The 16,400-nt window shown below is 49.4% G+C and overlaps 1 protein-coding gene across 1 annotated transcript in view; it reads right to left on the reverse strand.

Moving 5' to 3' along the window:
• The window catches only part of ATRN (attractin), a 112,763-nt gene that overhangs the window by 29,264 nt on the left and 67,099 nt on the right, over positions 1 to 16,400 (reverse strand). The window contains exon 24 of the mRNA XM_069977220.1: positions 16,081 to 16,238. Coding sequence (XP_069833321.1) covers positions 16,081 to 16,238 — 158 coding nt within the window. The remainder of the gene's footprint in view (positions 1 to 16,080; positions 16,239 to 16,400) is intronic.

Genomic DNA, 16,400 nt, shown 5'->3' on the forward strand with positions numbered 1-16,400 from the left:
AAATGATGTGTGTCTCAATAGGTGATAGTATTAGGAAGAATAACAATACAAAATAATAGAGTAATAAATATAATAGGACCAATAATATTATCACAGTATTAATAAGTATGGTATGTGCTCATAAAATGCTTGTACAGAGATAGCTGCGCGGCTGAGGCTCTGGTCACACCGCTGTCATAGTATATAGTCATACAGAGAGCAGGATGCAGAGGCAGGTCTGCTGTATGATGGATGAGACCGCACCCCAGGATCCTACAGCTTACAATACACTCTGTCCAATTCTGATACAGCCGCTGTCATATGTAGCTGCCGGGGGGGGGCCCATACCAAACCGTGACCCCACATTTACCAGCTCAGATGGTTCAACTTAGAAGAAAATGGAGATTGTAAAGAATCAATGCCCAGAACAGACCCCTAAACTAACCAGAGGGCCAGACCAGACCCATATGAGTTCCGACCTCAGACCAGACTCCTAAACTAGATCCCCTATTACACGGGGCGAATAAAGGAACAAACGAATATTATGAGCGCCCGTTTGCTCCTCGTCCCCTGCCGCTGCTATTACACGCGGCGGCAGCGAGCGTGTGAGTACAGGGGTCCGCAGGAAGCTGCCCAGGTGACCGCTAAATGGTCCGGGCAGCCCATAGAGGATAGCGGCGGTCTGCTGGCGCCACTCCTATTTTACGGAGAAATGGCAACAGATCGTTGCTATCACAGTCGTTTGTCTTTCAACGATCAGCGAACATCGTTCATATCGGCTGATCATTGCCTTCTCTAAGGGTGCGTTTACATGTAACGATTATTGTGCGAATCTGCGCAATAACGACCGAATTCGAACGATAATCGTACGTGTAAACGCAGCGAACGATCAAACGACAAACGAGAAATCGTTCATTTTGATCTTTCAACATGTTCTCAAATCATTGTTCACAAAAAATTCGCACATCGTTCCGTGTAAACAGTCGTTCGTTGATTTAACCAATGTGTGAGATAGGCTTAAGCGATCGCAAAACGGATTTTCCGTACGATATATCGTACCGTCTAAACGCTGATCGTTATGAAAAAAAAAAATCGGTACTCCAACATCGTTAATCGTACGATCGGGCCAATTATCGTTTCGTCTCAACGCACCTTTACATGGGACGATTATCGGTGTAATAGGGCCTTAAAGGGGTTATCCAGCCCTACAAAAACATGGCCACTTTCCCCCTACTGTTGTCTCCAGTTTGGGTGGGGTTTTGAAACTCAGTTCCATTGAAGTAAATGGAGCTTAATTGCAAACTGCACCTGAACTGGAGACAACAGTAGGGGGAAAAGTGGCCATGTTTTTGTAGCGCTGGATCACCCCTTTAACCAGGACCGCCAGCCAAAACTGCTTAACTAACCAGACCATCAGATCAGACACTTTAAACTAACTAGACATCTAGACAAGACAGCTAAACTAACCAGACCCCTATGTGAATTCAGACCTCAGAGAAGACTCCAAAACTAACCAGGGCCACGAGCTTGAACTGCTCAACCAACCAGACCACCTGACCAGAATCCTGAACTAAGGCTAGGTTCACACTGCGTTTTTAGCATCCGTTTAACGGATCAGTTTTTTTCAAAAAACGGATGCATTTGTGTGCATCCGTTTTTTGATCCGTTTTTCCATTGACTTCCATTATAAAAAAAACGGATCAAAACGGATGCGTTTTTTTTTACGCACAATAAAGTACTGTTGACACTACTTTTTTGACCGCTAAAAAATGGATCCGTTAAACGGATGCTAAAAACGCAGTGTGAACCTAGCCTAAGCAGGATCCCAGTCCAAACTTTTCAATTGGCCAGAGTCCCAGACCAGGCTCCTAAACTAACCACTAGACTTGTAAAGTAACTAGACCGCCAGTCAGGCTTCCAAAGTAACCAAGGACAAACTGCAGGGATATACATACGGAAATAGGAAATCTGACAGGATTTAGGTAAGACCACCCCTAAATAAATAAATCTTTACCCCAATCCCTGCTTCTACATCTGGTTATAGTTATGATAAACTTATACCATTCAGGTAAATACACAGACATCAGAATGGGCCAAGGCAGAGGATTACATGGATGTTTTGCAACAAGGCAGTAAATCGAGACTCACTTCCTGACTAGGTACAAGTTTTACTTCTAGGAAACAAATGTATTCGAATATATATCACACTGGGAAAATCACCAATACATCACAGCTATAAAACCGAGAGCGGCTACACAAGAAAAGAGAACTATATATAGGCGGGAAACCTACAGCCATCATGTGGCCTAGTCCTCAACCTCCAGTCCACCTCCACACTGTGCATACATGTACGGATAGGGTAAAGGCCCTATTCCACTGAACTTTTTCGAACGATTATCGTTCATAAAATCATTCAAACGACCGCTTGTTAACGATATTCGTTCTGTGGAACAGCTGTAAACGAGCGAACAACAACAGCAAAATCGTCGTTGAGTCGTTCACTATTTTTTTTCAACATGTCGAAAAAAAAATCGTTGGTCTTTCAACAATAATTTGCTAATCTTTTCGTTGAATAAAAAAATCTTTCAGTCGTTCTTGAAATGTCTACCTACATTTCCCCACGACCATGTAACGACCGCAAAAAAATCGTTACACTACAGATAGTGTTAACGTTCCCACACGTATTATGTGTTATCGTTCGCTTAAAAAAATCGTTAAGTGCTCGTTAACGAGCGGTCGTTGGAGCGAGTCTATGAACGATAATCGTTCCGTGAAATAGGGCTATAACATATACGGATAGGGTTACGCACTCTGCATACATATACGGATAGGGTTACACACCGCTGAATCACACACTTTACCCTAAATAATCTATATCTCTCCATAACCTGGGATAATGGTGGAGACATCAGGCTGACCTGCATACTGATGGCATTACTTCTGCCCGGGGTTGGCATATCGCTCCTAGGATCAGAGATGGCAGCCTCCACAGCAGTGCCCGGAGTGTACGGAGGAGTTCACCTGGCAGGGATTAGGCTGGCACTGTCCTCCCCATTATTACATGCCTCATACACTAATAGCAATCACATCTTCATTTCCTCATCAACAGTAAAGCCTCATTAACGTTCCAATATAAAGTATTACTCATGCAGCAAGTGTCTAGTACAGTGCCCCCTGGTGGAGGAAATGTGAAACTGATCCCCCCTCCTGCTGGTGCAAGAGAGTTTAGTTACCAAGATCCTCTTCTAGCTTCATCCTGACTGTTATCAAACATGGTGTAAAGTGAAACTGGCTCAGTCGCCCCTAGCAACCAATCAGATTCCACCTTTCATCCCTCACAGACTCTTTGGAAAATGAAAGGTGGAATCTGATTGGTTGCTAGGGGCAACTGAGCCAGTTTCACTTTACACCATGTTTGATAAATCTCCCCCATTGTCTATGCTCCTGCACCCCCTGCTGGTGCACAATGATAATAAATGAGAACCACCCACAATGCTCTCCTCCTGAACAGTGATACTGATAAAGAACTACCCACAATGTCGTTCTTCCTGCACTCCCTGCTGGTGCACAGTGATATTGACAGAGAACCGCCCACAATGTCTCTTCTCCTGCACTCCCTGCTGGTGCACATTGACCACATCAGCGATCTTGAAGGCAAGTCTTATACAGGGTCTTCTTGGTGCATGGTGATACTAATAGTGACCCTGCTCTCCCTGCTGGTGCACAGCCATACTGGAAGAGAAGTACCCATAACCCCTAGTATAATGGGAACAGGCAGCAGCCATATTAGTAGTCACCCAGCTTTTCCAGGCACTGCTATTAACACTGAGAAGTCTACAAGACGAGTCCTCAGTAGGAGCGGAGAGGAATCCACAGACCTCAACATGGGAAACCACAAGTGCAGGCTGGCCGGGGACCAGGTCTGGGCAGGGACGGGGAGCGAGGATTGTGTTGCTAGGTGATCACTAATCCTTGTACCAGGAATGGTTTACGGTTCAGCCGGGACCACAAAGACCCTTTTATGCGTCTCCGAGACGACGGCGCTGGGCAGGCTGGCATACTAATTGCAGCCATGGTTTCTGCTTCGTGCCCATGTGGTTAATCTGTAAATAATGTCATTAAATAAAGAAAAGGAAGGAAATAAGAAGGCAAGTTTGTCATTCAGGCCAGTGCAATGCCCACCGTCACCCACAGCGCCATCCCCAGGTCGCCCTACGTGCCGGGTGAGCCCCCACAGTCCTGGAGGGACTGATTTATAACTCACAATGTTAATGTATACAGCGATGAGTTATCGCACCTCTGACAGCGGGTACAGCGAGTCTACAGCCCCAGGACACTATACGGACACCACATCGTTATACTGAGGTCCCGGGATTTCTAATTGGCTTCATTATCCTCAGTATCTCTGCTTGCCGACAGTGAACGACATCTATATCTGGAGATTAAAAAACTGGTGCAACCTAATACTTCTCATAGCATAGATAGAACTGTACCCAGACAATGCTCTGTGAGCTAAACTTGTACTCCAGGCTGAGACACTGTAGCAAAGCTTCAAGTTAGAAGAAAAATGCGGTGCTGGTGAAGCATTTAGCCACATAAAAACATAGAAGACTGTCGGCAGAAAAAGACCACTGGGTCCACCTAGTCTGCCCTTTTAGTATTTCCCTTCTTATTATCTTAGGATAGATGTATGTTTATCACATGCAGGTTTACATTCACTTACTGTAGATTTAGCAACCACATCTGCTGGAAGTTTGTTCCAAGCATCTACTACTCTTTCAGTAATGTAATATTTGCATTGCTTCTGATCTTTCCCCCAACTAACCTCACACTGTGTCCTCTTCCTCAAAGAGGAAATCCCAAGAAAAGCAAAAATGGCAGGCGGGCAGGGGTGAGTATGTGAAGTCAACTCACCCGTCCTCGTGCCTCTGTTGTGCTGTTCCCAGGTCCCGTTCACCATCGCCAGCTGTCATCTTCATGTCACATACTAGGCTCTTCCAGCTGCCACGTCACGGCTCTGCTGAGCGATCACCCGCTCAGACAGTCAGTGACTGGAGCGGTGTCCCTCCTCAATCAGTGATTGGCCGAGCGGGTGATCACTCAGCAAGGCCGTGACGATGCTAGTTGAGCTAAAGGTCACCGGCAGCTGTAAACAGGACCCCAGAGTGGCGCTACTAGGCACCAGGATGGGCAAATTAAAGGGGTATTCCCCCCAAAATTATTTTTGCATGAATACGTTGCCCACCCATAGCTTTCCATCTTTCCATTATAAACTTATTATGGATTCTGGACAGTTTTGCTGCTATCTAGATGCATTCACCCCCCCCCCCCTCCCCAGCGAATGCATAGAATCATCAGCTCTCAGTCCAACCCTGACACGCTCCCTGCTTCTGGCTCCCACCCTCCGAGACGGCATCACGTGTCTCAGTCTCTTCAATGGGCTGGGTTAGCGCTTCTACCCCAGTCCACTGAAGAGAGGGAGGATATTGAGACAGTCACAGATGCTGCTGCTGTTCACTGTCTGCCTCACTAACAGCACCCAGAGCTCACCCGCCCCGCACCCTGTATCCCCCCACCCCGAGTGTATCCACCCCCCCGCAGCTCACCCGTTGGCCTGTGAGTGCAGCCCCCCCTCCCCACCCCCCAAAGCGATCTCCCGGCGACCCCCATCCCCCTCCCTACAGCGCGATCTCCAGGTGCTCCCACAGCTACCCTCCATCGCCGATCCCTCCCCCCTGCGTCTCACCCGGCAGAAGCTGTGGCTTTCCCAGTTCTTGCAGAACTACAGCTCCCAGCATGCTCAGCCTTCTCTCCGTGCATGCAGGGAGTTGAAGTTCTGACCGAGCCGGGAGAGCCACAGGTAGAAGAGCCGGCATGTAAGTGCCTGTGATCCGGTCTCCGGCCGCCTGCCCCCACCATGTAATGATGTGGGGGCGCATCTCACACGGCCGGCCGCATCAATCACCCGCGCATCTCACCCGGCCGGCCGCATCAATCCGCCGCGCATCTCACCCGTCCGGCCGGCCACATCAATCCCCCGCGCATCTCACCCTGCCAGCCGCATCAATCCCCCACGCATCTCACCCGGCCGGCCGCATCAGCAACCCCCCGCCGCATCTCACCCGGCCGGCCGCATCAGCAACCCCCCGCCGCATCTCACCCGGTTGCTGATGCGGCCAGCCGGTTGGGACGCCAGTGCGGGGGTGGCGATGCGGGTGGCCGGGGGAGATGTGCGGGTGAATGATGCGGCCGGCCGGGTGAGATGCGCCCCCACATCATTACATGGTGGGGGCAGGCGGCCGGGGACCGGATCACAGGCACTTACATGCCGGATCTTCTATCTGTGGCTCTCTCAGCTCGGGCAGAACTACAACTCCCTGCATGCACGGAGAGAAGGCTGAGCATGCTGGGAGTTGTAGTTCTGCAAGAACTGGGAAAGCCACAGCTTCTGCCGGGTGAGACGCAGGAGGGAGGGATCGGCGATGGAGGGTAGCTGCGGGAGCACCTGGAGATCGCGCTGTAGGGAGGGGGACGGGGGTCACCGGGAGATCGCTTTGGGGGGTGGGGAGGGGGGGCGCTGCACTCACAGGCCAACGGGTGAGCTGCGGGGGGTGGATACACTCCGGGTGGGGGGTGTGGGGCGGGTGAGCTCTGGGTGCTGTTAGTGAGGCAGACAGTGAACAGCAGCAGCAGCTGTGACTGTCTCACTGTCCTCCCTCTCTTCAGTGGACGGGGGTAGAAGCGCTAACCCGGCCCATTGAAGAGACTGAGACACGTAATGCCGTCTCGGAGGGTGGGAGCCAGAAGCAGGGAGGGTGTCAGGGTTGGACTGAGAGCTGATGATTCTATGCATTCGGTGTGGGGGGAGGGGGGGGTTAATGCATCTAGATAGCAGCAAAACTGTCCAGATTCCATAATAAGTTTATAATGGAAAGATGGAAAGCTATGGGTGGGCAACGTATTCATGCAAAAATAATTTTTTTGGGGGGGGGAATACCGTTTTAACAATGTTTATTAGTATCCAGGATCCATGGTGGTCTGACATATCAATGGGGTGATACAGAAAACACATATCCCAGCAATAAGACAGGAAAACCCTTTTACAAATCACATGAAACTGCAGCCTCCACTGGACTAAGTGTATTCGCTGATAACATCTCAGGTACATCGCTTTAAAGTTTCACTGTGATTTACATTTTTTTTTTTTTTTTTTAGTACAGATGATTTTAAGAAACTTTGTAACTGGGTTTAATAGCCGAAAAATGCATTTTTATCATGAAAAAGCAGTTTGAAGCTCTCCCTCTGTCTTCATTGTTCTCTATGGAGAAGGGAGGGGTGGAAGGAGATGAGGCTCCAAAATAGGACAACAAAGAGTTAATTTACATCACAGGCTCTCTTCTCTGAAGTGAGCACTGACCTCTCTGCCCTCTGAATACAGGCTTTCACACAGCTCCCACTGTGTAATGCTTTGTTCTCTGCTCTCTGCTGGCGACTAATCTACCCCCACCCCTCTCCATAGAACAGACAGGGCTGATGTAAAAGAGTCATATTTCCTGATAATGAGAAGTAGATGAGAGAGAGAAAGGGAGGGGACTAGGGGAAAATCTTTTTGAATGCAGATAATGGCAGATTTGGCTAATAAACCCAATTACAACGTTTCTTAAAATCGCCTGGACTGTTGATTTCTGCAAAAAAAAACAAAAAAAAACCAACAGTGATACATGAATAAACCGGTGCGGAGATGCCAGTGCTGTGGTCTCTTTTTTGAATCGCTGCCCGGTTCCCGCGCACAGTGCCAGTCTATTCCTGGGTACCAGGCCGGCCTGAAGCACTGGAGGCGGACCTCCCCCTCCCCTCTGTGACATCTCTGTCCATTGATTCTAATGGAGCTGCGTAACAAAGGGGTTTCGTCACACAGGGAGCAATGACATCAATATAACTGATGTAGCAGAGCTGGGAGGTAGCAGTTGTCTGTATCCCCAACACAGCACAGTAGGGGGAGAATAGCCCGTGTCCCCAGAGCAGCACAGACGGGGGTCGCCCCTGTCCCCAGAGCAGCACAGACGGGGGTCGCCCGTGTCCCCAGAGCAGCACAGACGGGGGTCATCTCTGCCCCCAAAGCAGCACAGCTGCAGGTACCCCATGTCCCCAATAAAGCAGATCAATCACAAAAAACACAAACAGTTCACAAGTTGAGCTCTGCTACCTCTGCATGTGGCACCAATGAGAATAAATTCACACACCACCATACTGAGACCTGCTATTACCTTAACGCTGAATACAGAGTTTTCCAACCTGTGAACCTGTGACTTCCCAGCGTTTACAAAACTACAACTCCCAGCGGACCATGACAGTCACAGCTGTAGTACTTATCCTGAAGTGTGCGCCTACCATCTGGGCAAAACCGGTGCTACAAGCTCTGCTGCCTATGACAGTGGCATAAAGGGGTTTTCCAGGCTTAGAAAAACATGGCCACTTGGGTGTTGGGTTTTGCAGCTCAGTTTCATTAAAGTATATGGATTTGAGTTGTAATACCACACACAACCTGAGGACAGGGGTGGCGCTGTTCTTGTAAGAAAGGATCTATATACCACAGCTCAGCTTCATACATTCCGACTGGTGATGCTCAAAGAGCTATCAGATCACACCCTGGTGGTCTAACACCAGCAGTTTTTTAAAGCGTATAAAAAAAAAAGTTAAATTGCAATGAAATAATTTTTGTTCCAATTAGTTCTAATCTTAATTTATTATTATTTTTTGTTTTGTTTTTAGTGAAATTCACAGAATTTTCCACACAATTTGGTACTTTTTAGTCAGATACAATTTGTTCCAATCTTGTTCTAAAAGTCACAGGATTAGGGGTAAGGCTGGGTTCACACTGCGTTCCTACAGTCCGTCTAACAGATCGTTTTTTAAATAGTTACTTTTAACGTCCAGAAAACCATTGTCAACCAGGTTTTTTTTAACGCTAAAACATGAAAAATTAAAAAGGTTCCGTCTCCATTTGCTTTTTATTTTTGCTATGAAGTCAGAGGAAAACAAACCCAAACTGACGGCAAACAACGGACCACGTTTTTTTTCTTTAAAGTGTAACTATCATTAAAAAAAACGTTGGGGGTCCGATGCAGAGACCCACTCCGATCGGCAGCCGCGCTCCGCTTCATCTCCGCTGTAACTGCTAATACAAGTAGTCTACGGAACTACAAGGCAAGCCTAAGGAACTTCTGGCAATCCCACCTACCGGAAGTCCCATAGGCTCCCATTATAATGCAGATCGCTGGTAGAGAAGAAGGGGCTTCTTTCTAGCGATCGTCGAGGGTCTCAGCACCACGGCCAATGCACACTTCTGACACGTCGCTATGACTTGTCAGAAGTTTTTTTTTTTTAGATGATACTTTGGCTTTAAAGCGGATATGTTAAACAGCAAACCCAAACTAGCACTGATATGGACAGAAAGTTAATTAAACTTAAAAAAAATAATATGAACTTTTTTTTTCTCCAATTCATCACCTATCAACTATATATATATATATATATATATATATATATATATATATATATATATATATATATATATATATATATATATCTCATCAATAAATTAATAGAAAATCATTTTTAAAGTAGAATGCACCATGGTGTTCCCCAAACTTCTGTGGCAAAACTACAACTCCCATCATGCTTGGACCACCTTCATCTCTCTGTTCATGATGGGTGTTGTACTTTTGCAACAGCTAGAGAGCCACTCGATAACAATGTAAGGGATTCTAAATATAAAAAAAACTGAAAAATCTTAAAATTTCTTTAAAAAAAAGTTTGCACCCAAAGTTTACAACTCCCCTTTAAAGTGTGTTAAAAAAAAAAAAATCCTTATTGTAAGGCAGGAACAAGCCCTCCTCCCCACCCCAGCCTCTTTGTCAGGCCGGAACCGTTCCCCAGGCAGTCCTCCTGATACTCCTACCACATGGGTCCTGCTCCACGACTCCACCAGGAAGAAAAAAAAAGTTAGAAAACAGGGAGAGGCGGTGGTGGCGAGCGCTCCCCCGGCGCTGATCCCTCTTCTCCGCGTTCTCCAGACTTGTCGTAAGGAAGAAGAAGAAGAAAGTGCAAGAAATGTTACCTCCAGTGAGAAACTACACCGCCCCGATGATGAGGAGGATGCAAAAGTGAGAAGAAAAAAAAATATTCTTCTCAAGTCGCCCGGGACGAAGCTTTCCGAATCTCCAACATTGTGAGAAGAGCAGGAAGCACTTCAAGAAAAAAAAAAAATCCAGAATCACTGCCAAAAACAAGGCAGGAATAGCTGGAGAGGAAGCATCTGCTTCATCTTTCAAAGTATCACTCACACGCTCTGTTTCCAATCAGGCGGCTGCTCCTCCTCCTCCTCCTCTCTCGCACATCCAGCAGGAGCCGTGCCAGGCTGACGGCCCTGGAAGCCGCCTGGAATCGCACAAATCTGGGACCAATTATTTACACTAATAAACCCGACTGACTGAAAACAAATTCATTTGCGTTGCTGCTTTCCTTTATGTGCGGATCCTCGGCCCCTGCCAGGCGTCTCTCCGGACGGGGCAGTCCCTATGTAAACAAGACCGAGCACGGCCAAAAGCTGAGGACACCCCTCCTTCAACCACTTTTAAGATCTCAGCTTGATGTCAGTGAATGACAACAATGCATATTAAAGAGGTACTCAAGGATAAGAAGAGAAACAGCGCCACTTTCCTCCTCAGCTTGTGTGGGGTATTGCAGCTCACTTGAATTGAAGTAGACGGAGCTGAGCTGTAATACCACACACGACCTGAGGACAAGAGCGGCGCTGTTCTTGGAAGAAAGCAGCTATATTTTTTTTCATCCCCCTACGGATTGTATCCAAGACTCTGTGGCTGTGTTTACACAGTTTTTTAGACTGTATTTTAAGGCATAAAACATTCATGATATGCCTAAAAAAAACATTCCCGGAAAGCCGAGGGCTAACATCCTTGTAAACACTGGGTGACAGGAATCATCATATACTTATGTCCTCGCCCATCATTACCACCATCCCTGTATGCTCCACCCTCTCCACACACCACACAAGTCATCACATGGAGCGGGATAGTGATGACGCCTCCAGTACATGGGCTGTAAACTAGGTCAGAGTCATAGGGAATAATTCATACAATCCGGCAGGACGGGATGCTAAAGGAGTAGTAGAGATGGGAGGGATAGCATGTATGTGTACACCCAGTAGATAACATATCACGTATCATCAGTGATACATGACTAATGTATCGCTGGACTCATCATGGTGGAGTATGCTTACAGGACAACAGGTACCATGTAATGCTTCATTCCTCCTGTGATGGCGCTGTAGGATAACTAAACACAGACCAGATCTAGATAAAAGGGGTTATCCAGGGTTAGAAAAAGCACAGCTACTTTCTTGTCAAAACAGCGCCACTCTTAACCTCAGGTTGTGTGTGGTATTATAGTTCATCTTCATACACTTCAATAAGACTGAGCTGCAATATCACACCCAAACCGAGGACAAGAGTGGCACTGTTTCTGGAAGAAAGTGTCCATAACCTGGATAACCCCTTTAAGTCAACTTATAGGATGGTGCTGTCACCCTCCTGTCCTCACAGAGCACCTTATGTGCGGAGCTGGGATGGTGCTGTCACCCTCGTACCCTCACAGAGCACCTTATGTGCGGAGCTGGGATGGTGCTGTCACCCTCGTGCCCTCACAGAGCACCTTATGTGCGGAGCTGGGATGGTGCTGTCACCCTCGTGCCCTCACAGAGCACCTTATGTGCGGAGCTGGGATGGTGCTGTCACCCTCCTGCCCTCACAGAGCACCTTATGTGCGGAGCTGGGATGGTGCTGTCACCCTCGTGCCCTCACAGAGCACCTTATGTGCGGAGCTGGGATGGTGCTGTCACCCTCGTGCCCTCACAGAGCACCTTATGTGCGGAGCTGGGATGGTGCTGTCACCCTCCTGTCCTCACACAGCACCTTATGTGCGGAGCTGGGATGGTGCTGTCACCCTCCTGCCCTCACAGAGCACCTTATGTGCGGAGCTGGGATGGTGCTGTCACCCTCCTGCCCTCACAGAGCACCTTATGTGCTGAGCTGGGATGGTGCTGTCACCCTCGTGCCCTCACACAGCACCTTATGTGCGGAGCTGGGATGGTGCTGTCACCCTCGTGCCCTCACAGAGCACCTTATGTGCGGAGCTGGGATGGTGCTGTCACCCTCGTGCCCTCACACAGCACCTTATGTGAGGAGCTGGGATGGTGCTGTCACCCTCCTGTCCTCACAGAGCACCTTATGTGCTGAGCTGGGATGGTGCTGTCACCCTCGTGCCCTCACAGAGCACCTTATGTGCGGAGCTGGGATGGTGCTGTCACCCTCGTGCCCTCACAGAGCACCTTATGTGCGGAGCTGGGATGGTGCTGTCACCCTCGTACCCTCACAGAGCACCTTATGTGCTGAGCTGGGATGGTGCTGTCACCCTCCTGCCCTCACAGAGCACCTTATGTGCTGAGCTGGGATGGTGCTGTCACCCTCCTGTCCTCACAGAGCACCTTATGTGCTGAGCTGGGATGGTGCTGTCACCCTCCTGTCCTCACACAGCACCTTATGTGCTGAGCTGGGATGGTGCTGTCACCCTCCTGTCCTCACAGAGCACCTTATGTGCTGAGCTGGGATGGTGCTGTCACCCTCGTGCCCTCACAGAGCACCTTATGTGCGGAGCTGGGATGGTGCTTTCACCCTCCTGTCCTCACACAGCACCTTATGTGCTGAGCTGGGATGGTGCTGTCACCCTCCTGTCCTCACACAGCACCTTATGTGCGGAGCTGGGATGGTGCTGTCACCCTCCTGTCCTCACAGAGCACCTTATGTGCGGAGCTGGGATGGTGCTGTCACCCTCCTGCCCTCACAGAGCACCTTATGTGCGGAGCTGGGATGGTGCTGTCACCCTCCTGCCCTCACAGAGCACCTTATGTGCGGGGCTGGGGATGGTGCTGTCACCCTCGTGCCCTCACAGAGCACCTTATGTGCGGAGCTGGGATGGTGCTGTCACCCTCGTGCCCTCACAGAGCACCTTATGTGCGGAGCTGGGATGGTGCTGTCACCCTCCTGTCCTCACAGAGCACCTTATGTGCGGGCCCTGGGATGGTGCTGTCACCCTCCTGCCCTCACACAGCACCTTATGTGCGGGCCCTGGGATGGTGCTGTCACCCTCCTGTCCTCACAGAGCACCTTATGTGCGGAGCTGGGATGGTGCTGTCACCCTCGTGCCCTCACAGAGCACCTTATGTGCTGAGCTGGGATGGTGCTGTCACCCTCCTGCCCTCACAGAGCACCTTATGTGCTGAGCTGGGATGGTGCTGTCACCCTCGTGCCCTCACAGAGCACCTTATGTGCGGGGCTGGGGATGGTGCTGTCACCCTCCTGCCCTCACAGAGCACCTTATGTGCTGAGCTGGGATGGTGCTGTCACCCTCGTGCCCTCACAGAGCACCTTATGTGCGGGGCCCCCGGAGGCACATGTGAGACAGCCCCCCCGCTGTATATATTTGTGTATGGTCAGGATATAGGAGCGGGTCTGTGCAAGTCAGGCTGTTTTCCTCTTACCTACAAGGTATTTACTCTGCACCAGCCCTCAAAGTATGCGTCGGGCACAGAGGGGGCATTCAGCCGCACACAGTCCGCTCTGTGTCCATCGCTTGGAAGTAGGAATTTGCGGGAGCAGAAAAAACATCCTAAACCGCCGTGCGGCCCGACACCACTTCAGGGATATTTATAGAGGAGCAATAACATGGGCAGGGGAAGCTGCGATCCCCCCGATCGGGTGCACAGGGCCCCATTCATAGGGCCGGACAGCACAAGGCGCACACACAGCAGCACCTGCATAATGACAGCACTCACAGCTCTCATGCTGACCCTAGCAATGTAGCAGAGCTGAGCGTGCCATCTGCACAGCAATCATAGGTAATAACCAACAACTAGGCATGTATATAGTTATGGATACGTGGTCCGCAGATGTACAGGCTAGAAACAAAGCTGAGCTCTGCTGCATTTATATTTCCTATATAATAGAGAACACCCAATGCTATTTGGTTAGGGGGAGAAAACTTCTGAATTCTTTATTCCTAGAAAAAGTTTTCTTAGATAGAAAGATTGTAATGCCGGTCACACACAGGATGAAGCTGCTGTGTTCTCCAAGCCCCCTGGCAACAGTGTAGTGCCAGCAAGACACCACGGCTTCAGAAGACAGGCCGAGCCGCGAGGGGACTGCCGGGGTATGAGGGGAGGGCGGCCCTGCTGTGATTGCTATGGGGAGGAAGGACTGCTGGGACTACTGGGCAAGTGATTAGGGACTGCTGGGACTACTGGAGGGATATGATGAGGGGTCTGCTGTGACTACTGGGGGATATGATGAGGGATCTGCTGTGACTACTATGCAAGTGATAAGGGACTGCTTTGACTACTGGGGGGAAATGATGAGGGGTCTGCTGTGACTACTGGGGGGATATGATGAGGGGTCTGCTGTGACTACTGGGGGGATATGATGAGGGGTCTGCTGTGACTACTGGAGGGATATGATGAGGGGTCTGCTGTGACTACTGGGGGAATATGATGACGGGTCTGCTGTCACTACTGGGGGGATATAATGAGGGGTCTGCGGTCACTACTGGGGGATATGATGGGGGGCCTGCTGTGACTACTGGGGGGATATGATGAGGGGTCTGCTGTGACTACTGGGGGGATATGATGAGGGGTCTGCTGTGACTACTGGGGGAAATGAAGAGGGATCTGCTGTGACTACTGGTGGGGATGTAATGAGGGACTGCTGTCACTATTGGGGGGATATGATGAGGGGTCTCCTGTCACTACTGGTGGGGATGTAATGAGGGACTGCTGTCACTATTTGGGGATATGATGAGGGGTCTCCTGTCACTACTGGGAAATATGATGAGGGGTCTGCTGTGACTACTGGGGGATATGATGAGGGGTCTCCTGTCACTACTGGGGGATATGATGAGGGGTCTGCTATAACAACTGGGGGATATGATGAGGGGTCTGCTGTCGCTTCTTGTGTGGACTTTTGCTGTAACCTTGAAGGAGACCTCCTCCAACTATGCAAACCAAGTGTACCAACACAACTGTGCGGCTTCCATGAGAACAACTACTTTCCATGACTTTCCCATTCCATTGTTTAGGTACCATGCTGAGACTTGCAGTGCCTTCGACAGTGGTAATTGGATGGGCAGGGGTCAAAGTTCAAGAATACTGTGATAATGATAATACCCCTTTAAAAAGTGCAGCAAGAGAACAGGAGGCTCCTTTAAGATGACCTGTGGCAGCCGGAGTCTTGTGAGACACATATGAGCTTATGTTTCTATATACAGAGGATTACAGCAGTCACCGAGCTGTGAACAGGGAGCAAAGGTGTCAGGAGAAGAGGGATCACACAGCGCCAACATGTCAGGGGGTCTGGCCTCGCTGTGCTAATTCTGGGCTTCACTTTGTATTGTTGGGCTGAAGGTAACTCCATGTATGAGTCTAATCTAACTATGACAACACCTACTGGCAGAACAAAGCACTGTGCCTTGGCTGGAGAGTTGTCACAGCCCCATCCACTGTACAGCAGTATAAGAATAGATGCGGTCTATGGTTGTCACCGGAACTGACCAGGAGGATGCCGAGGCCTCGCCAGACTGACCAGGAGGATGCCGAGGCCTCGCCAGACTGACCAGGAGGATGCCGAGGCCTCACCAGACTGACCAGGAGGATGCCGAGGCCTCACCAGACTGACCAGGAGTAGTGGAGATCACAGAGAAAACTGTGTGGGTATACAGTTACAGCTGCCCAGTCCTCTCTATCCTGCACCGCGAAGGGTTCTAGACCCCCTAGAAGTGTTGATGTCATCCTTGTCACCACCAGAGTAAGGGCATTTACCCCTTACTGCCACACAGCACCACAGATGTATACAATAACCTGGATGGTGTGTAATACTACTTGCCTGGATGCTAGGTGACTGCGGTATATCTTTTTACTATAAGAAGACAATATGAGAATGAGGCAGATGAGACTCAGGGAGCCGGGCCACTTACCTGTATCTTTATGGGCCAGGTGAAGTTACTGACGTAGACGAAGAAGGTGATGTTGGGATTGTTGTGGAAGTCAAACTTCTCATTGGAGAAAGTGTCCTTACATTCCTTGATATTAGTCCTGGAGATGATGGGAATCTCTTCTCCTGCCTGGGTGCCAGCTGTCAGGATGATATCACATAAGAGATGGATCACACACACAGGCTATAGATTAACACACACACGATGGATTCCAACACAGGAGACGGATCCCACACACACACACACACAGGAGACGGATCCCACACACACAGGAGATGGATCGCACACACACAGGAGACGGA

Source organism: Dendropsophus ebraccatus, chromosome 7, assembly GCF_027789765.1.
Source record: "Dendropsophus ebraccatus isolate aDenEbr1 chromosome 7, aDenEbr1.pat, whole genome shotgun sequence".
Taxonomy (NCBI): Eukaryota; Metazoa; Chordata; class Amphibia; order Anura; family Hylidae; genus Dendropsophus; species Dendropsophus ebraccatus.